The sequence below is a fragment of the Manis pentadactyla genome, chromosome 5 (genome assembly GCF_030020395.1).
Source record: "Manis pentadactyla isolate mManPen7 chromosome 5, mManPen7.hap1, whole genome shotgun sequence".
Classification (NCBI taxonomy): domain Eukaryota; kingdom Metazoa; phylum Chordata; class Mammalia; order Pholidota; family Manidae; genus Manis; species Manis pentadactyla.
This window is the reverse complement of record NC_080023.1, coordinates 32939253-32962694: the sequence shown is the minus strand read 5'-3', so window position 1 is coordinate 32962694 and position 23442 is coordinate 32939253. Positions and strand designations below refer to the sequence as shown.

General features: G+C 36.3%; 1 protein-coding gene across 1 annotated transcript in view; it reads left to right on the top strand.

The window, feature by feature from the left end:
- Positions 1 to 23442, top strand: part of SMIM14 (small integral membrane protein 14) — an 86124-nt gene that overhangs the window by 18171 nt on the left and 44511 nt on the right. Inside the window, exon 2 of the mRNA XM_036908503.2 lies at positions 7927 to 8036. Coding sequence (XP_036764398.2) covers positions 7927 to 8036 — 110 coding nt within the window. The remainder of the gene's footprint in view (positions 1 to 7926; positions 8037 to 23442) is intronic.

The window sequence follows — 23442 nt, the reverse complement described above, 5'->3', positions numbered from 1 at the left end:
TTGGGTGTAAATACAATAACCAGACTATTAACTATGGTTACCACTGGGAAAAGGGAAGAGAATTGGGAGAGAGGAATGGGAAGATTAACATTTTCCATTTTATTCTTTGTACTTTGAGACACTCCTGATACCAAGTGATCTGATAAAAATATGTAACACTGATAACTTTGCTGTTTTACTGTTTGCTATTAAGAAACCCTTCTAAGAAGTTTATTTCCCAAAGAATCAATCCTATATAAGCATGTAGTTCCATTGCTTAATTCTAGAAAACACTACAGTGAAACTACAATATCTAATTTGCAACTTCTCCGAAGTTTTGAGCAGGCAATTAACTTTGTCTCCCCAAAGGTGAAATAAAGTAAAGTAAACCCACCCAGCATGAGCTGGAGTGTTTAAGGTTCTAAAAGCAAATTATATTTGGTTAACAGCACTGGAAAATTCCCTGAGCACATATAGACACAAGGTGACTCAACTGATTTGGTACAGCAGAACTCTACCAGGAAAGGTTTGTTAGTTGTAGTGGAAGGCGGAAATGATGGTTTTGAGGGATATGGGGAATTGCAATTGCCTTCCCAATACAGAGTGCATTACTTCACTGCTTTTCTGTGCCAAGAGTTGTTTAGAAGTGGATCATTTGAGAGCTTTAGCTGTGTGTACTTGTTTTGTCCTTTATGCTGCATAACAAACTACTGACAAACTTTTGCTTGATTTATGCTGTCAGATTGCTATCACAAATAGTAGTTACAATAGAAAAAGACTAATAATCAAACGCTTACTATCAAAAATTTCAAAATATAAAGTAGAATTGTATAGAAACTCCCCTAATACATATAACCCAGCTTCAACTATTATCAATTCATAGCTTTTTTTTTTTTCATCTATGACCATACTGACTTCCCTTCCTCTTCCCATGGATTATTTTGAATTTTGAATTTTTTCAGTGCACTGTTCATATTTCATGACTTAGGTCTTTTGTGACCAGTTGCAGTGAAGCTGGTTGTCTTTAAGGGTAACACCTGTGACTTTGATATTATTTGCCAATGTTCTCACATTATGGTATATGTTGAGGTGAACAACCTCTCTGAAACCTAAAGACAAAAGCATTGTTTTAAATTGCTTTATATTAAAGATTCTCCAGGCTGATTTTACCAGAATTCTAATTCAGTAACCCAGTTCTGTCTTGCCCAGGATAGAGCAGCTTCTTAATGTTTCTGGACACAAGGGATTTAAATGTGGGGTGGGATTAGTCAAGTTTTTTGTACTGGTGCTTAACTTCTGGTACTCACCAAAAGAGAATGGTTTCCATCCTATGTTTTTAAAAAACACATAATTTTAAAGTGGAAACTATTAACTGCAAACTGAATAGTACTTAAAACAGTTCAAGTTTACATGAAGAAAATCCACAGAAGCATGGCACTATTGAGGAATGTCCTATTTATAAATGCATTGTCTCATTTTCCTGGACACAATTAAGATCTATGTATACATTACAGTTCTAGTTGGTTTACATGCTCCTGGCATGTATAGATAGAAAAAATAAACATTGTAAAAAATTCATTAAGTATTTACTCATTGCTGTGGCTTAAGCAGTGAGGGAGGTATTAGGAGACAGTGATGACTAAGATAGGTTCCAGCCCTTAAGAAACTGTGTTTTTTTGTGGGTGAGTGTAGGTGGGTGGGGATGGTGGTGCGGGAAGTCTAATTTTATTAATCAAATGACTTAAAAATAATTGTGTATCTTTCATGGGTGATAAAAATAAGTCTCTTTTTTAAAATTAAAGTATGGTTGATATATAATCTTATGTTGGTTTCAAATATACAAAACAGTAGTTCAGCAGTTATCCATATTATTAAATCCTCACCCCCTCTAGTGAGGTTACTGCCTTTCCATGTAGTAAGATGTTACAGAGTCATTGTTTGCCGTGCTGTACGATTGTCCCCATGACCAACTTCTATTGTGATTGCAAATTATTGTGCCCATTTATCCCCTTAACCCCCAACCCCACCCCTAACCCTCCCCTTTGGTAACCACTGTTACTTCTCAGTGTCTATGAGTCTACTGCTATTTTGTTCCTTCTGTTTTTGCTTTGTTTTTATATTCAACAAATAAGTGAAATCATATGGTATTTGTCTTTCCCTGCCTGGCTTGTGTCACTGAACATAATACCCTCTAGATCCATCCATGTTGTTGCAAATAGATCTCCCTTTATAAAAGTTAGTTTGCTAGTACTTAGTATTTTTGTGTTCATAGGCTACAGAACTGGGTAGATACTGGGCATTTTTGTATTTGAGTTTCATTTTTAATAAGCTTAATGAAATACCTTTTAATTTCAACTGATACTTTATTGGCCTAGAAGGCACAGATAGGGAGGAAGGAAGGAAGGAAGGATCAGTGTTTAAGTGGACATTTGCTTATGTTTAAGGCCAGCATGGTCTTAACCCATTTTTTCCTTATGGACAATATGAAAAGACAGTTGAGAAACAGGCCTTCAAGGGTGAGCTTTATCTACATAATAAGGGTAGATACTTATTTACTTTCAGGGTTTTCTGTTAGATATGTACAGCCAGTTCTCTAACATAAAGGCTAATCAATTTTTTTTTTAAAGGTGTGGACACAGAGCAGCCTCAAACAAAATTGTGATAGTCAGTATATTTGGTATTTCCTACCTTCCAGAGAGCTGGCTGTCCAGTTTAGGTTGCCTGCAACTCCACTTCCTCTTCTAATCTCTCCCCTTAGCTCAGGCAAACAGACTCAGAAGATGTTAGATGGGAAGTAGGTTTGCCTTAACTGTTCTGCAAATTGATTTTACTTCAGTATATCTTGAATATTCCCCAAAGCATCACATGGAAGTCTGCCTCATTCTTTTCAACAACTGTACAGGATTTCATGTCCTTGTACTATCATTTATTTAGTTAGAACCACACAGATAAACACTTTGTGTTACCATTTTTTTGCTCTTACAAACAATGTTGCAGTGACTATCCTTATACAAAAATTTTGCATGCCTGTTTGGATATGGATATCCAAGTTAACTAGATAAATTAATTTGTACCTACCTTCTGATAAATGAAAGTGGTATTTTGATGTGCACTTCTTCCATTTTGTATTTGCTTATTGTCACTCTATTTTCCTGTGAACTTGATCTTTGCTCATCTTTCTGTTAGGTTGCCATTTTCATATTGATTTGTCTGAGTTCTCTATAAATTAAGGAAATTAACCCTGATATGTGTTGTGATTTTCCAGATTTGTTCTTTTTAAAAATTTTATGGTATACTTTTGGTTTATAGAAACTTGCATTTTCTTTGGCTGTCAAAATTACCACTCTTTCCTTTTTTCATTGAAATATTGTTGATATACAGTCTTATATTTTAGGTATACAACACAGTGGTTCAACAGTTACCCATATTATTAAATCCTCACCCCCACTAGTTCAATTACTATCTGTCAACATTCGATCCTTTTATAGTTTCTTGGATTTATGCCCTTTTGTGTGTATCACAGTTGTCTTTTTATAGTTATACATTTGTAACTTATTTAAATTAATTTTTTTCTATTTCTATAAAAAGTCTTAATACAGGAGTACATATTCATTATAAGAAATATTTAAAAACTGGCAAAATGAAAGTTTGTCCCCCAAATTAAATTCTCTTCTCCAAACCTAACCACTTCACTTGATGTATATTCTTCCTTATGTGTGCATCATATTTCTATTTAATAAAATAGATGATTATCCTACCATTTATTAAATAGTCTGTGATTTAAAATGGCACCTTTATCATAGTCTAAATTCTGGTAAAATCATGTGTCAGTTTGTGTAAATTTTGTTCTAATTTATCGCTGTAGTTAACTATTTCTATGTGTGGCCTCATTTTATTTTTATTAAGATATCACTGATATGCAATCTTTTTTATTTGAGGTATAATTTATATACAATCTTAGGAAGGTTTCACATGAGCAACATAGTGGTTACTGCATTCACCCGTATCATCAAGTCACCCCAAACCCCATTGCAGTCAGTCATAACATAGTAAGATATGCTATAGAGTCCCTGCTTGTCTTTCTGTGCTATACTGCCTTCCCCGTGACCTCCCTATGTTATGGGTGCTAATCATAATGCCCCTTAATCCCCTTCTCCATCCCCCACCCACCCACCCACCCTCCCCAACCCCTCTCCTTTGGTAATCGCTAGTCCCTTTTTGGAGTCTGAGTCTGCTGCTGTTTTGTTCCTTCAGTTTTGCTTCATTGTTATACTCCACAAATGAGGGAAATCATTTGGTACTTGTCATTCTCCGCCTGGCTTATTTCACTGAGCATAATACCCTCTAGCTCCATTCATGTTGTTGCAAATGGTAGGATTTGTTTTCTTCTTATGGCTGAATAGTATTCCATTGTATATATGTACCACATCTTCTTTATCCATTCATCTACTGATGGACACTTAGCTTGTTTCCATTTCTTGCCTATTGTAAATAGTGCTGCAATAAACATAGGGGTGGCATATGTTTTTTTGAATCTGGGATCCTGCATTCTTAGGGTAAATTCCTAGGAGTGGAATTCCTGATTTAAATGGTATTTCTATTTTTAGTTTTTTGAGGAACCTCCATACTGCTTTCCACAATGGTTGAACTAATTTACATTCCCACCAGCAGTGTAGGAGGGTTCCCCTTTCTCTGCATCCTCACCAACATTTGTTGTTGTTGGTCTTTTGGATGTTGGCCATCCTAACTGGTGTGAGGTGATATCTCCCCTGATCCCAACATGTTCTACTACCACCTTGTCCTGTTGTATTCCAGTGCATCCTAACACTTTGAACTCAGAGTTAACTTCTTGGGTAAAATCTTCCCTCACTCCTTAGGTAAGTTAAGAACCTGTATGTGCCCTCTAGGTACCATTTATTTTTTTTCTTAAATAACAGCTTTCTTGAGATATACTTCACACACCATGGCATACACCATTTAATGTACACATATGCAATAGTTTTTAGTATATTCATGGAGTTGTGTGACCATCACCATAATCAATTTTATTTTGTTCACTCAAAAGAAAGCCTGTACTCAGTTAGCACTCACTCCTCTTTCTCCCCAAGCCCCTGGTCCTGGATGATTTTTTTTTTTTTTTGGTAAAATATATGTAACATAAATTTTGCCATTTTAACCATATTGTAAAGTGTACAATTTGGTGGCATTAATTACATTCATGATGATGTGCAACTGTCACCACTGTTTCCAAAACTCTTGTCTCCCCAAGCAGAAACTGTGTATGCATTAAACAGTAACTCCCCATTCCCCTCCTTCCCGTTCCTTGGCAACCATCATTCTGCTTTCTGTCTGTGTGAACTTGCCTATCTTAGATAGTTCACCTAAATAGAATCATACTATATTTATCCTTTTGTGTCTGATTTCTTTTACTTTGCATAATGTTTTCAAGGTTCCATTACAGAACTTTCCTTTCTATGGCTGAATAATATTCTATTGTGTATGTATACCACATTTTGTTTCTCCATTCATCAGTTGATGGCCATGTGGGTTGTTCCCACCTTTTGGCTATTGTGAATAATGCTGTTATGAACATTTAGCATACAAGTTATCTGTTTGAATCCCTGTTTTCAAATCTTTATGGTATATACCTGGAAGTGGAATTTCTGGGTCACTGATAATTCTATGTTTAATTTTTTGAGGAACCATCAAACTTTTCCACAGAGTCTGTGCCATTTTATGTTCCTGCCAGCAATATGGCAGGGTTCTAATTTCCCCACATCACTTATTTCCATGTTTTGATTATAGTCATTCTAATAGGTATGGAGTAGTATCTCATTGTGGTTTTGATTTGTATGTCCCTAATGATTAATGACATTGAGCATTTTTAATACGCTTAGTGGCCATTTCTATATCTTTGGAGAAATGTCCATTCAAGTCCTTTGCCCATTTTAAATTGCCATGTTTTTGTTAATGAGTTAGATTCTTTATATTTTTTGGATATTAAATGCTTATTAGATATATGATTTGCAAATCAGTTTCTCTCATTCTGTGGGTTGTCTTTTCAGTCTTTTGGTCCATTTATCAGATAATTATTTTTTATTGAAGGGTAGTTGACACACAGTATTACATTAGTTTCAGGTGTACAACACAGTGATTCAACATTTATATACATGATAATTCTAGCTACCAGCTATCACCATACAAAGTTGTTACAGTATTTTGACTATATTCCTTATGCTATACATTACATCCTGGTTACTTATTTATTTTACAATTGGAAGTCTGTACATTTTTTTTTTTTTTTGAGAGGGCATCTCATATTTATTGATCAAATGGATGTTAACAACAATAAAATTCTGTATAGGGGAGTCAATGCTCAATGCACAATCATTAATCCACCCCACCATTTATCTTTTACAGCCTTTACAAGTTTGTATTCATAATTTAAAAAAACTTAGATTAATGTCTGTCTCCACCATTTGAATGTGAACACCATTAGGGAAGAGGTATATCAGTTTTTTGATCACTTCTATAATACTAATGCCTAGCACAGGTGCTAAATTTTTCTTGAATGAATGATGAACTAAGTTCTTTTAATATGAATTGTTCCACTGATCTGTCTATTCTATCTTAAATGTCAGTAGTGCTCAATCTTGGCGTCTCGCTTGTTACTCTTGTTTTTCATTATCTTCCCAGCTATTTCCTGGCTATTGTCGTATTAATTCATGCCATCTCTATCATCCTGAGTCACTGTCATTTTAGATAACTCATTTTTTCTTTCAGAGCACTTTCTTGGTCAGATTAAGAATGCAAAGTTGTTTAGTAGTGTGGGCTTCTATAGCAAAATAACATGGACTGGGTGGTTTAAACAACTTTTATTTCTCACAGTTCTGGAATCTGGGAGGTCAATGATCAGTGTGCTGGCCGATTTAGTGTTGGTGAGGGCCCACTTCCTGGTTTTTAGATGGATGCCTTCTTGCTGTATCTTTACATGTTAGAGAGAGAGAGCAACTCTCTTGTGTTTCTTTACGGGCACTAATTCATAAGGGCTCCATTCTCAGGACCTTATTACCTCCCAGGACCCTACCTCTCTAAATAACCATCACATTGAGGGTTAAGGCTTTAACAATATTGTTAAATAACAAAAATTCAACTGAGTAATTTTAAAGACCAAATTGGCTTTATTCAATGATTCATAAATCAAGAAGCATCTCATTTTAGCAAATAGAAAGCTCTCCTGAGCTATAGAAAAGGAAAGGTTGTTAAAGGCAGAGAGGGGGCAGAAAGAAGAAATTATTAGCAAGGAATGCATTGTTTTAGGCAAGGTCACCTTCCTAAGGAAAATGGAAGGAGTCTTTTGGGTGAATTATTTTACTAGTCCTGATCAGGTAATTTCATATTGACTGGTCAAAGGTTAAACATTCCTGGGGAGTTGAAACTGCAATTAGGAATGACATTTAGTCTTGGTTTGCTGATGTGGAGTTTAGCACAAGTAACTCCACTTTGGCCCTACTGTCTCCTTTTTAATGATGTGAATTTTAGTGGGTGGCACAAACATTCAGTCCATAGTGGTACTGGAACTAACAAATGAAAGAATTAAATAATTAAGCAGAGTGGGGCTCTAGCATCATCAGTCTCACAGGTGGGACCAGTACAGAGCAGCTGAAAACATTCACATTTGCAGGAAATCCGCCTGATGGCAGAAGGCATAACCTATCATTTGTATAGATTCATAATTCATATGATACATTCATAATCTGTGTAAGATTAGTAATAAGTTCATGGATATAGGTCAATAAATATGAACTGTACTTAGTTTAAGAGAACTATTATGAATCTATATATGAATTTTTCATAGCTCAAATAGAGTAATTCTGAGTAGTATTCTTTTCTGTATAATTTTATTTTCTTATTAGTGTTCTTAAAATATTTCTTCCTTTCTTCTAGATTTAAGCAATCAAGATAAATCAAGCTGGGAAATCATGGCAGAAGGTGGATTTGATCCCTGTGAATGTGTTTGCTCTCATGAACATGCGATGAGAAGGTTGATCAATCTGGTGAGATGAATAGAACAGTCCTATTCAGAACTGAACTCTACCCTTTCTATCCTGTTTTTCTGAGAATGTTGGTTATTGGAAGATTTTCGTCTGATGGTCACTAAAAATTATTTCATAATTGGAATTCCATAGTGTTTAAGTCATAATGGTCAAAATTCTTGCCAGCACTTCTTTTATTAGTGATAAAAACAGGTTGCTGTATTTATGGTAGGTTTATGTTGGTGAAACTTGCCATCATGGTTAAGTACACATCTGTGTACAGCTTTTTCTGTTCTGTGTTAATGTACATATATAGTCTTAAGCTGTGTGAAGCTGGTTTACCTGATAAACTACTTTGAAGTCATAGTTCCTGTTATGATATGGTTCAAATCCTAATCTAACAACAGTGTAACAGTAAAAATCTCTAAAGCATTTCCAAATCCAAATCATTAATTTGACAGAGGCAAATTTCTGAACAACAGGCTTCAGATAGTCTCATTGAATTGACTGTAGTGAGATTTGAATTGTAGGGTTTTTAAGACTTTCCTAGTCTATAAGCTTAAATACAGGAATCTTTATGTATTATATTTTATACTTTCTATGTACCAAAGGAGAAATTTGACCATTATGCTCATTATGTTATACATTATAAAAACATTTTGTTGTTGTTTTAGAATACTCTTGTATAGGGGTATATTATCATAAGCTAGTTAATAAAGGCAAGTACATTTGCTCAAATATTTGAATTTTGGTAGTTAATAAACAGGTTTTCTGCCAATTCAGTTTCTGTATATAGTGATTGGAAGTGTGTTCCTTGTGAATGATACTACTTTTAGTGTCAGCATATACCAGGACTTATGATCCTTAAGAATGTCTTAGAGAGAAAGCAGTAAACTAAGAACTTATAAATTAAATAAGACTCTTTTGGATATAGAAATAATGGGAATGTTGTTTCTCTGGTAACTTGATGTAAAGATAGATAATATTTTCAAAATATTTTCTATTTATGAACTTAAAGAGCTGATATTTCTATGTCTAAATTCAGTCAAACGTAAAGCAAACATTCTCAAATTACTGTCATATTATGAACAAAAAATGGATTTATGATTTAACTGTTTAAATTTCCCAGGATACCAGTTTTTAATAAGGGTCACTACCTCTTTTTACTCCTTAGTATAGTATTTTTTGTTTTTATTTATAATTAGTGTCATGCTTTTTATATTAGTTCTGTTGCCCTTTTAGAGATGGCTAAAACTGAATCCTACTTTTTATGATACCCTGTATATTTCTATTTTTGTTACTTGAGTAGATTGTCAGGAAAGCCATTTTAGCTTTTTTTTTTTTTTTTTTTAATGCACACATTAGTCCATGCTTGTTGGACCATGTTTATAGCAATCCTGGTTTGACATACTTTGTAATTATGTGGAAATAGATTTTAGATTTTACAAATCCTTTAAAAGTCCACATTTTTTTAGTCTGTTTTGGATATTTTTGCATAACGTAAATTATTGATGGGTGATCTCCTTATGCATACATGCTGATAGCAGTATTGAGGATTCTAGAAGTGAAGAGAAACTCATTTGATTCATTAAGGAAACTTGCTGATTAAGCTTGATAGGCATTTGTTTGAGTTGCACTGTGTTTTGTAATTTTTATTTCATGCATATTTCTTCTTTAAATTCAGAATCAGATAGCATTTTGGGGCCATATCTACTTTAAGTTCTGTTAAAACAATTTTTTTGAAGAAGTGTCTTCTGAAATAAAACCTCTAAATTGAGAAATTAAAGATTTATTTTTAATATTATTTACTGGAGTATTATTCACAGTAGAGAAAAGTTATAAATAATCTAAATGCCTACCACTAGGGCAGTGGTTATAACATGACACGTTCATATGATGGAATCTAACACAGATGTTTAAAATAATAACGTATTTGAACAATATTTAACAGCACAAAGGAAGTACTTATATGAAAGGAAAAAAGCAAAATGTAAAAATGGCATTAACTAATTAAGTATGGTCTTGCTTTTGTGTACAAATACACACACCTAACATATATATGTGTGCATAGGAAAATGAGTAGAAGAGAATATACCAAAATGTCAGCAGTGGTTATCTCTGGATTGTAGAATAGGGGATGAGATGTCTCTGTTACAATTTCCTTTATTTTCTGTGATAATATATCTTATAAACAGAAGAAGTTTATTTAATTAAATCTGTCAGCTTTTTCATTTAAGTGTCATCTGTATTCTTTTATAACATACTAGGTTTTTCTATCTCTCATGCATCATTATTGTCTACTCTTATCCTTCAGAGGACTCTTTTTCTCAGTACCTGTTAGCTTATTACTCTGTGGAACTCTAACTCCTGAGTCTATATTTTAAAACCAATTTAACTGAGGGTATAATTTTTCAATAATAGTTACAACTACAAGAATTTAGATGTCTTTCTGTGTTTGGGAAAGTAACACTGTGTAATAATTTGATGACAAAGCAGAAATTTATTCTCATTTTCCTAAAAATAAACATTTAATTCATCCTTGCATTAGGGTGATTTATCATTAATTTCAAGTATTGATTTAGATTTTTTGTTATTTTTGATCTCATGTAATAAAATTGTTTTTCCCATCGGTTAGCATATTATCAATTCCTGAGGATTTGACATGCTAATAGCAAGTAAAAACCTGGGAACCTTGAGGATTTTAATGATTATTTATGGTTAGCTCATTAGTTGTATATTAGGCTCCAGGTTGGTATGCCTGTTTTGTGGAAATAGATGGGCTTTGCCAAGGAATATACTCAGTTTAGGACCAGTTAAGATTTTATCATTAGTTCCTTTCCATTTTAATGAAGTTCTCTTCATTCACAATTTAACAACGTCTCCTGATTTAGTAATATCAATAATAAGTGATAGAAGTTCTGACTAATTTAAGCAGAAAAGGATATATTAAAAGGATATAACGTAGCCCACACTAGAGAAATCTGCCATGGAAAATGAATCAGATCAAAGGAAAGGTGTGTACCAACATGAGAGCCAGAGTAGTGCCACAAAACTAGTCCAGCCAAGATGCTGTTGCTCCTGAATTCTAGACTTTTGTATATGCAACTGTTGATGCAACATCTTTATTTGGACAACTAGCAGATATCTTATACTTGATGTGTGCAGAACTGAACTTGTTTTTTTGCCTCCAAGTTTATATTTCTCTCTCTTCTCTATGCACTACATTATTCTGGTTGCTCAAGCAGCAACTTTTGAGTGATCTTCTACTCTATTATTTTCAACCCCATAGCTAATGCAGAAAAAAATTGTTTTGGTTGAACCTTTAAAATGTATATCCGGAATCCAGCCATTTTCTCACACTTCAGTGCAACCTCCTAGTCTAATCTACCATCAGCTCTTGCGTGGGTTATTGAAATTATCCTCCTTATGGGTCTCCTTGCTTCTGCCCTCTTGCTCAAGTTTAATTTTACTACAGCAGCCGAAGTACTCTGTTTCTGATGAGTCAGATAATGTCTCTCTTTTCCTCAAAATTCTATAGTCTCTCCCCATAATGCTTAGAGTGAAAAAATTTTCATTGCCCTGCATGATCTGTCTCCACACTATTCTTCCCCTTTGCCCTAACACCTTGTTCTAACAATTCCCCCCTTTGCTCACCTTGTTCTAACAATTCTTGCCTTCTGACTGTTCTTGGAAAATACAGGCCATATTGAAAGGATCAAAAGTGTAAAGACTTAGACTTTTCAACAATAAAACTGGACAGAATTGGCACACTGACAAATTGGCAAATACTGAAGGGAAATTACTACAAATTCAGAATTCTATATCTAACCAAACTATCAATCACATAGGTGGGGGGTCTTCAATAGTTGGATCTCATGTACCCTTTCTTAGATAATTACTAAAGGATGAACAGTTTTTCACCAAGATGAGACTAGTCAAGAAAGAAGACTAAAATTTGGAGTGTAGACAGCAGGACATCCAGCACAAGAGAGGTGAAAGTAACTTCCAGGATAATAAGAAGGAAGATGCCAGGGTGATAGTTGTGCACAAGGACCAGAAGACAGTTGATTTGTTTTTTGTTTTTTATTTTTTATTTTTTATTGAGGTATTATTGATATACACTCTTATGAAGGTTTCACATGAAAAAACAATGTGGTTACTACATTCACGCATATTATCAAGTCCCCACCCATACCCCAATGCAGTCACTAACCATCAGTGCAGCAAGATGCCACAGATCCACTGTGTGCCTTCTCTGTGCTACACTATTCTCCCCGTGATCCCCTACACCATGCGTACTAAACATAATACCCTTCAATCCCCTTCTCCCACCCTCCCCACCCGCCCTCCCACACCCCTCCCCTTTGGTAACCACTAATTCCTTCTTGGAGTCTCTGAGTCTGCTGCTCTTTTGTTCCTTCAGTCTTAATTTGTTGTTATATTCCACAAATGAGGGAAATCATTTGGCACTTGTCTTTCTCCGCCTGGCTTATTTTACTGAGCATAATGTCCTCCAGCTCCATCCATGTTGTTGCAAATGGTAGAATTTGTTTTTCTTATGGCTGAATAGTATTCCATTGTGTATATGCACCACATCTTCTTTATCCATTCATCTACTGATGGACACTTAGGTTGCTTCCATTTCTTAGTTATTGTAAAAAGTGCTGTGATAAACATAGGGGTGCATATGTCTTTTCAAATCTGAGAAGTTGTATTCTTTGGGTAAATTCCAAGGAGTGGGATTTCCCAGGTCAAATGGTATTTCTATTTTTAGTTTTTTGAGGAACCTCCATATTGCTTTCCACAATGGTTGAACTAATTTACATTCCCACCAGCAGTGTAAGAGGGTTCCTGTTTCTCCACATCCTCGCCAACATTTGTTGTTCTTAGTCTTTTCGATGATGGTCATCCTTACTGGTATGAGGTGATATCTCATTGTGGTTTTAATTTGCATTTCCCTGATGATTAGTGATGTGGAGCATCTTTTCATGTGTCTGTTGGCCATCTGAATTTCTTCTTTGGAGAACTGTTTCTTCATATCCTCTGTCCATTTGTTAATCGGGTTATTTGCTTTTTGGGTATTGAGGTGTGTGAGTTCCTTATATATTTTGGATGTTAACCCCTTGTCGGATATGTTATTTACAAATATATTCTCCCATACCATAAGATGCCTTTTTGTTCTGTTGGTGGTGTTCTTTGCCGTATATAGAAACTTTAGTTTGATGTAATCCCAAGAGTTCATTTTTGCTTTTGTTTCCCTTGCTCGAGGAGATGCGTTCAAGAAGTTGCTCATGCTTATATTCAGGAGATTTTTGCCTATGTTGTCTTCTAAGAGTTTTATGGTTTCATGACTTACATTCAGGTCTCAAGACAGTTGATTTAGTTAGGACAGTGTTACATGACTCTGGGATAGACTTTTTCAGAAAGATGAATTGGTAGAATACCTGGTGAGTCTAGACATCTTGTGGCCTAGATGACTGAATAAGTTGTCAAAAGTCATAGAAAACCAAGTAAATGGAAAAAAAAAGAATATTAACTTTAAGGAAACACAGAAAATAGTATAAAATATTACAGTTTACAACATGGCTCAACTGTGCAGAGCATTTACATAGTCAAATAATGTTAAAACTGACTATTGAATTAAATGTATTTATAATATAACTATTATTAAGAGATGGAAAGAGTGGACATGTGTGGTGGGTCCAGGAAAAGAAAGAGAGCTAAGTCTTCAGATTTAATCCTGGTGAATGAATGTATTTTGCTGAAAGCTGAAAAATCAATAGTACCATAATGCATATTTATATATGACGACATGGAGGTAAATACTAAAATGATCAACTGAAAGTTGAAAGTGGTTTCCTCTGGAGGATAAATATGTAGGAAGTGATGGGGAACTCCTTTTTTATCTGAACAAACTTGTAGAACTGCTCAACTCTAAATGTGTACATGAATGACCAATAATAATTAAAACAACAAAAGAGAAGGCAAAAACCTCCAATGAGTGAGTACAAAGAGAAGTGTGAATCTGTTGCATAGCTGGGTGTGTTGTGCATCTTTTTCCCTCTGTGGAATATAAAGTGACTGACAGTGGCCTTTGCTACAAGTCTAAACCCAAGCTTACTGCTTTCTAAGTAAAGAAGATATTCATAGGGAGGACTCCTAATTGGGTGTTAAGAACTGAAAGAGAAGTCACGGTAACCCCAGACTTCTATAGTGGATGTAAAGTAAGAAGGAAAAGAAAGAGTGCCTGGTCCAGGAATGGAATGTTACTTTAAAGCCTTAGAAAGAAGCCTTCCCTACATAATTTGAACATTAAGATGTTCTCTAGCTTTCCTGCATGCTTCCTTGATAAGGGAAGCCATTTATATAACCTAACTACACCAGTCTAGTCCTCCTTTAGTAAATATGGAGAGAAAAACAAGAAAGCAGTTAAAGAAAATAAGAGGACCACAGTATTGTTGGGCACAGCTACATTAAAAGACAAGATGAAGTGCTTAGATGTGTTTAATATGAAAAAATCTTTTTGAGTGTTACGGCTATAAATGCAGACCCCTACAAGAATAATGTGCTGGTCTTGAATATCACCAGCAACATGATTTTCTGAAATGGTGAACAATTCTTTGTAAATTTGTAGACAAAACTATAATTTTCCCTTGATTTAAATGCTAAATTAAATTCCTTGATAATTCAATGTCAGCCCATCCAAAACTACTTTTTCTTTGAAATGGTCTTAGATTACAGGCTCAGGTTTAGGTTTTTTGCTTATGTGAATGTATGGCAAGACATTTGAAAGTCATGTGGGATATAAGCCAATCACAACAACCAAAGGTCTACCTCTCACATGTCCAGGATGCCCTAAGACTGACACATTTGAGAACCTTTGAATAAGAAGAGAATTAGGGTTAAAAAATAAAAGGAAACCCAAATAAGCTAATGAAGGAAGGCAAGAAGAAAGAAGAGAGGCATAGTTAATAGAAAGCATAAAGTAAAATGTCTGTGTGGATTATATTCCCTTATTAAAAGAGACAGATTGGAGGTTTTTTTTTAAATTGACATATAATCGATATACTGCCTTATATTAGTTTCAAGTGTATAGCACATTGGTTCAACAATTATCCGTATTACTAAATTCCCCCCCCACTAGTACAGCTACGATCTGTCAACATAGGAAGATGTTACATATTCATTGACTATATTCTCCATGCTGTACTACTATCCCCGTGACCAACCTACATTATGATTGAGAATTTTTATGCCCTGTTATCCCCCTCAACCTCCCCATCCCCCCCCACCCACTCCCCCATGGTAACCATCAGTCACTTCTCAGTGTCTGTGAGTCTACTGCTGTTTTATTCGTTCTGTTTTGTTTTGTATTTATAGTCCACAAGCAGATGAAATCATTGGAGTTTTTAAATGCTGTTTACAAAGGGACAGGCACTGAAAACAGAATGTCATAGACAAGTGGTAAAGGAGTGGGGAAAAACTGTTCCAAAAGAATGTGATACTCTTAGTCTCAGACAAAATATAATTAAAAGCCAAAACAATTAAATGGAACTTAGGAATAATAATGCCAAAAGATAGAATCCATCAAAAATCAAAAAGATACAAACCTTTATGTCCTGAACAACAGAGAATGCAAAAAACCATTGGAAATACAAAAGATGTGTTTGGGAAGTATCTGATGAATGGTAATGAAAGCCATAGACAAGAGATGCCTTAACAGGTTACAGTGTGAGAGTGTATGTGTATGTAGGTCAGTATAATGTGCTCATAAATGTGTAGATGAGGTTCCAAGGGATATACCTCAGACTCGTAACAATGGTTACACTGGAGAGAGTTTGAAGGAAGTCTAGGCACTATTTTAAGCCCACAGGAAGCCTCTGATACAGATTTTCCTTTTACCAGTGAAGAAACTGAGGTACAGAGAAGTTTAGTCACTTTCCTGGGTGTTGGAGCTGACTTGCAAGTGGCAGAGGAATTCAGTGGTAGCAGGTTAGCCCTAAGCCTTGTGCTGTTCCTTCAGTACCACATCCTGTTCTGCTGCCTGTTAGTGTCCTTCATGCACCTTCAAAAGCATTGTATTTGCAATCAAGGTGGGTAGAGGGATAGGAGAAAGCTGCCAGAGAGATGCTTCACTGTATTTTTACATTTTAAAACTATATTTTAAAACTATGTGAATGGGAAAACCAGGGAGGGGCGAAGCAAAGATGGCAGCATGAGTAGAGCAGTGGAAATCTCCTCCCAAAACCATATAAATTTTTTAAAATACAACAAATACAACTATTCCTAAAAGAGAGACCAGAAGACACAGGACAACAGCCAGACTACATCTACACCTGCGAAAACCCAGTGCCTCATGAAGGGGGTAAGATACAAGCTGTGGCCCGGTGGGACTCGAGCGCCCCTACCCCCAGCTCCCAGCGGGAGGAGAGGAGTCGGAGTGGGGAGGGAGAGGGAGCCCAAGACTACTAAATAACCACCCCTAGCCATCCACAGTGGAGCGCAGACACACAGTGCGTGGGGTGCTGGATACTAGGGAAACAGGACAGTAAGACCTGTGAGCGGGTCCCCACAGCTGGCACCCTGCAATGTGGCAGAGGCATTCAGTGGTAGCAGGTTAGCCCTAAGCCTTGTGCTGTTCCTTCAGTACCAGATCGTGTTCTGCTGTCTGTTAGTGTCCCTCATGCACCTTCAAAAGCATTGTATTTGCAATCAAGGTGGGTAGAGGGATAGGAGAAAGCTGCCAGAGAGACGCTGGGACAAAAGAAAACCATGTGCCCTTTGAAAATCTTACAGGGACAGGGGCCTCACAGCTGAACGGAAGCGGCCCAGCGCAATCAGCCCAGTAACTGGGAATCCCAGGGAACTCTGGGTGCCCCAACCCCCTGGGCAGCAGGGCAGCTTGGAGGCCTCTCATTGTGATAAACAGCCTCCCGCTCGTACCCCTCCAGTGTGACTCTGCCATAGCGGCAGCAGCCACGCCCACAGCAACCGGGCAGAGCTTCTTCCACAGAGGGCAGGCAAGAATCAGACACCCCGTCTACACACAGCTGCCCAGCACAAGCCGCTAGGGTCACTGTTCTCCCAGGGGAGGAAGGCCACAAACCAGCAAGAAGGGACGTTCTCCCAGCTGACACACACGCCAGCTCCTCACAACTACCTCTATTGTCATGAAAAGGCAGAAGAATTTGATACAGACCAAAATCACAGAGTCAACCCCTGAGAAGAAGATAGACCTAACCAATCTTCCTGAAAAAGAATTCAAAATAAGGGTCATAACCATACTGATGGAGTCGCAGAAAAATATGCAAGAGCTAAGGGATGAAGTCTGGAAGGAGATTACAGAAATGAAACAATCTCTGGAAGGACTTAAGAAGCAGACTGGATGAGGTGCAAGAGGCTGTTAATAGAATAGAAATCAGAGAACAGGAACACAGAGAAGCTGACGCAGAGAGAGATAAAAGGATCTCCAGGAACGAAACAATATTAAGAGAACTGTATGACCAATCCAAAAGGAACAATATCCACATTATAGGGGTACCAGAAGAAGAGAGAGAAAATGGATAGAAAGTGTCTTTGAAGAAATAATTGCTGAGAACTTCCCCAAACTGGGGGAGGAAATAATCAATCAGACCACAGAAGTACACAGAACTCCCAACAGAAGGGTCCCAAGTAGGACAACAACAAGAAACATAATAATTAAAATGGTAAAGATCAAGGACAAGGACAGAGTTTTAAAGGGAGAGGAAAAAGGTCACCTACAGGCTATCATCAGACTTCTCAACAGAAACCTTACAGGCCAGAAGAGAATGGCATGATATATTTAATGCAATGAAACAGAAGGGCCTTGAACAAAGAATACTGTATCCAGCACGATTATCATTTAAATATGAAGGAGGGATTAAAAAATTCCCAGGCAAGCAAAAGTTGAGGGAATTTGCCTCCCACAAACCACCTCTACAGGGTATTTTAGAGGGACTGCTCTAGATGGAAGCACTCCTAAGACTAAACAGATGTCACCAGAGAAAATAAAATCACAGCAAAGAAAGCAGACCAACCAAATACTAACTAAAGGCAAAAAATAAAATCAACTACTCACAAAAGCAGTTAAAGGAAACACAAAAGAACACAGAATAAAACAACCAACATATAAAGAATGGAGGAGGAGGAATAAGAAGGGAGAGAAATAAAAAATCACCAGACAGTGTTTAAAATAGCTCAATAAGTGACTTAAGTTAGATAGTAAGATACTACAGAAGCTAACCTTGAACCTTTGGTAACCACAAACTTAAAGCCTGCAATGGCAATAAGCACATTTCTTTCAGTAATCACCCTAAATGTAAATGGACTGAATGCACCAATCAAAAGACATAGAGTAATAGAATGGATAAAAAAGCAAGACCCATCAATACGCTGCTTACAAGAGACTCACCTCAACCCCAAAGACATGCACAGACTAAAAGTCAAGGCATGGGAAAAAATATTTCATGCAAACAACAGAGAGAAAAAAGCAGGTGTTGCAATACTAGTAGCAGATGAAATAGACTTCAAAATAAAGAAAGTAACAAGAGATAAAGAAGGACATTACATAATAATAAAGGGCTCAATCCAACAAGAGGATATAACCATTATAAATATATATGCATTCAACATAGGAGCACCAGCATATGTGAAACAAATACTAACAGAACTAAAGGAAGAAATAGAATGCAATGCATTCATTTTACAAGACTTCAACATGCCACTCACTCCAAAGGATAGATTCACTGGACAGAAAATAAGTAAGGACACGGAGGCACTGAACAACACACTAGAACAGATGGACCTAATAGACATCTATAGAACTCTACATCCAAAAGCAACAGGATACACATTCTTCTCAAGTGCACATGGAACATTCTCCAGAATAGACCACATACTAAGCCACAAAAAAGAGCCTCAGTAAATTCCAAAAGATTGAAATTCTACCAACCAACTTCTCAGACCACAGAGGTATAAAACTAGAAATAAATTGTACAAAGAAAGCAAAAAGGCCCACAAACACATGGAGGCTTAACAACATGCTCCTAAATAATCAATGGATCAACGACCAAATTAAAATAGAGATCAAGCAATATATGGAAACAAATGACAACAACAACACAAAGCCCCAACTTCTGTGGGACGCAGCGAAAGCAGTCTTAAGAGGAAAGTATATAGCAATCCAGGCATACTTAAAGAAGGAAGAACAATCCCAAATGAATAGTCTAACATCACAATTATCAAAACTGGAAAAGAAGAACAGATGAGGCCTAAAGTCAGCAGAAGGAGGGACATAATAAAGATCAGAGAAGAAATAAACAAAATTGAGAAGAATAAAACAATAGGAAAAATCAATGAAACCAAGAGCTGGTCCTTTGAGAAAATAGACAAAATAGATAAGCCTCTAGCCAGACTTATTAAGAGAAAAAGAGAATCAACACACATCAACAGAGTCAGAAACGAGAAAGGAAAAATCACAATGGACCCCATAGAAATACAAAGAATTATTAGAGAATACTATGAAAACCTATATGTTAAGAAGCTGGAAAACCTAGAAGAAATGGACAACTTTTAGAAAAATACAACCTTCCAAGACTGACCAAGGAAGAAACACAAAATCTAAACAGACCAATTACCAAGAACGAAATTGAAGCAGTAATCAAAAAACTACCCAGGAACAAAACCCCCGGGCCAGATGGATTTACCTCGGAATTTTATCAGACATACAGAGAAGACATAATACTCATTCTCCTTAAAGTTTTCCAAAAAGTAGAAGAGGAGGGAATACTCCCAAACTCATTCTATGAAGCCAACATCACCCTAATACCAAAACCAGTCAAAGACCCCACCAAAAAAGAAAATTACAGACCAATACCCCTGATGAACATAGATGCAAAAATACCCAAAATATTAGGAAACCGAATTCAGAAATATATCTAAAGGATCATACACCATGACCGAGTGGGATTCATCCCAGGGATGCAAGGATGGTACAACACTCGAAAATCCACCAACATCATCCACCACATAAACAAAAAGAAGAACAAAAACCACATGATCATCTCCATAGATGCTGAAAAAGCATTCAACAAAATTCAACATCCATTCATGATAAAAACTCAACAAAATGGGTATAGAGGGCAAGTACCTCAACATAATAAAGACCATATATGATAAACCCACAGCTAACATCATACTGAACAGAGAGAAGCTGAAAGCTTTTCCTCTGAGACTGGGAACAAGACAGGGATGCCCACTTTCCCCACTGTTATTTAACATAGTACTGGAGGTCCTAGCCAAGGCAATCAGACAAAACAAAGAAATCCAGACTGGTAAAGAAGAAGTCAAACTGTCACTATTAGCAGATGACATGATATTGTACATAAAAAAACCCTAAAGACTCCACTCCAAAACTACTAGAACTGACATCGGAATGCAGCAAAGTTGCAGGATACAAAATTAACACACAGAAATCTGTGGCTTTTCCTAAACACTAACAATAAACCAATAGAAAGAGAAATCAGGAATACAGTTCCATTCACAATAGCATCAAAAAGAATAAAATACCTAGGAATAAACCTAACCAAGGAAGTGAATGACCTATACCCTGAAAGCTATACAGAGAAATTAAAGAGGACACTAACAAATGGAAACTCATCCCATGCTCTTGGCTAGGAAGAATTAATATCATCAAACTGGCCATCCTGCCCAAAGCAATATACAGATTTGATGCAATCCCTATCAAATTACCAACAGCATTCTTCAATGAACTGGAACAAATAGTTCAAAAATTCATATGGAAACACCAAAGATCCCGAATAGCCAAAGCAATCCTGAGAAGGATGAATAAATTGGGGGGGATCTCGCTCCCCAACTTCAAGCTCTACTACAAAGCCACAGTAATCAAGACAATTTGGTACTGGCACAAGAACAGAGCCACAGACCAGTGGAACAGAATAGAAACTCCAGACATTATCCAAACATATGTAGTCAATTAATATATGATAAAGGAGCCATGGATATACAATGGGGAAATGACAGTTTCTTCAACAGATGGTGCTGGCAAAACTGGACAGCTACATGTAAGAGAATGAAACTGGATCACTGTCTAACTCCATACACAAAAGTAAATTCAAAATGGATCAAAGACCTGAATGTAAGTGATGAAACCATAAAACTCTCAGAAGAAGACAGGCAAAAATCTCTTGGACATAAACATGAGTGACTTCTTCATGAATATATCTCCCCGGGCAAGGAAAACAAAAACAAAAATGAACAAGTGGGACTATATCAAGCTGAAAAGCTTCTGTACAGCAAAGGACACCAACAATAGAACAAAAAGGTACCCTACAGTATGGGAGAATATATTCGAAAATGAAAAATCCGATAAAGGGTTGACATCCAAAATGTATAAAGAGCTCACACACCTCAACAAACACAAAGCAAATAATCCAATTAAAAAATGGGCAGAGGAGATGAACAGACAGTTCTCCAAAGAAGAAATTCAGATGGCCAACAGACACATGAAAAGATGCTCCACATCGCTAGTTATCAGAGAAATGCAAATTAAAACCACAATGAGATACCACCTCACACCAGTAAGGATGGCCACCATCCAAAAGACAAACAACAACAAATGTTGGCGAGGTTGTGGAGAAAGGGGAACCCTCCTACACTGCTGGTGGGAATGTATGTTAGTTCAACCATTGTGGAAAGCAATATGGAGGTTCCTCAAAATGCTGAAAATAGACTTACCATTTGACCCAGGAATTCCACTTCTAGGAATTTACCCTAAGGATGCAGCACTCCAGTTTGAAAAAGACAGATGCACCCCTATGTTTTTCACTGCACTATTTACAATAGCCAAGAAATGGAAGCATCCTAAGTGTCCATCAGCAGATGAATGGATAATAAAGATGTGGTACATATATACAAAGGAATATTATTCAACCATAAGAAGAAAACAAATCCTACCATTTTCAACAGCATGGATGGAGCTAGAGAGTATTATGCTCAGTGAAATAAGCCAGGCAGAGAAAGACAAATACCAAATGATTTCACTCATCTGTGGCATATAAGAACAAAGAAAAACTGAAGGAACAAAACAGCAACAGAATCACAGAACCCAAGAATGGACTAACAGTTACCAAAGGGAAAGGGAATGGGGAGGATGGGAGGGAAGGGATGGGTAAGGGTGGGGGAAAAGAAAGGGGGTATTATGATTAGCATGTATAATGTGGCAGGGGGCATGGGGAGGGCTGTGCAACACCAAGAAGACAAGTAGTGATTCTACAACATCTTACTATGCTGAAGGACAGTGACTATAATGGGGTATGTGGGGGGGACTTGGTGAAGGGGGACCCTAGTTAACATAATATTCTTCATGTAATTGTAGATTAATGATAACAAAATTTTAAAAATTACGTGAATGAATTGCTTGTTCAGATAATTAACTTAAAAATAAACTTTCTAAGCTACTTCAAAAGCATTATAAGCAGTACGGTTATTCTGAAAATTAATAATTACAGACTTTTCACTGAAGAATCAATTTTTTGAATGCACTACTAGTATGATGTGATTTGAAAAGAAAACATTTTATAAAGTTTAGCTTTTTAATAATTCTAATAAGACTTTCTTCTTACATCTTTGATTTCTAAATTGTTAGAATTTTTTCTCATCAGCATGAAAATTATGAAAATAGAAAAAATTTTTCTGTCCTCTAAGGCTAAGTGGATAAAAACAGTAATTCAAACTCTTTACCATTGTCTTATCAGTACTTAAGTTTTGAGTGCTTATCTGCTAAGCTGTACCAGTACAAAGAATATAAATCTGATTTTCATTCATTTTATTGTCTATCTGCAATATACACTTTAAAGCCAATGATTATCTCTGACTGTTATTATAGGAGTGTTTTAAATGATACATTATAGACTGTTTAAATTCAAGGCTGATAAGACTGCAGTACAAAGAATGTCCATTTTGGGGTGCTCATGACAAAGCTTTACTTGCTCTTGGCTTGTCTCCAATGATTTAATTACATCATTGACTTACACAAGTGTTAGACTGTTCTTAATACAATTGTGTTTTATCATGTGCATATGTTTCTGTTTGTCTTAGGAATTTTCAAAAACATTAAAAAATGGAGGCATCTGACAATACAGACATTTTTCTATCGTAGTCTCATACTGTAATTAGAGCTTTAATGCTTTACATGTTAAATACTGGGTAGTAAGACTCAAAAGGATAGATAGGAATACACAGTGAGTCCCTTTCAATTACAGTCAGATATTTTTATCATGTTACATGTAATTCTGTATCATTACTTGATTTAATATGGGAGTATGCCAGTGATAAATACAGATTTTTACTGACGTAGTAGTAGAATACTACAACAGAGAACAGGAAA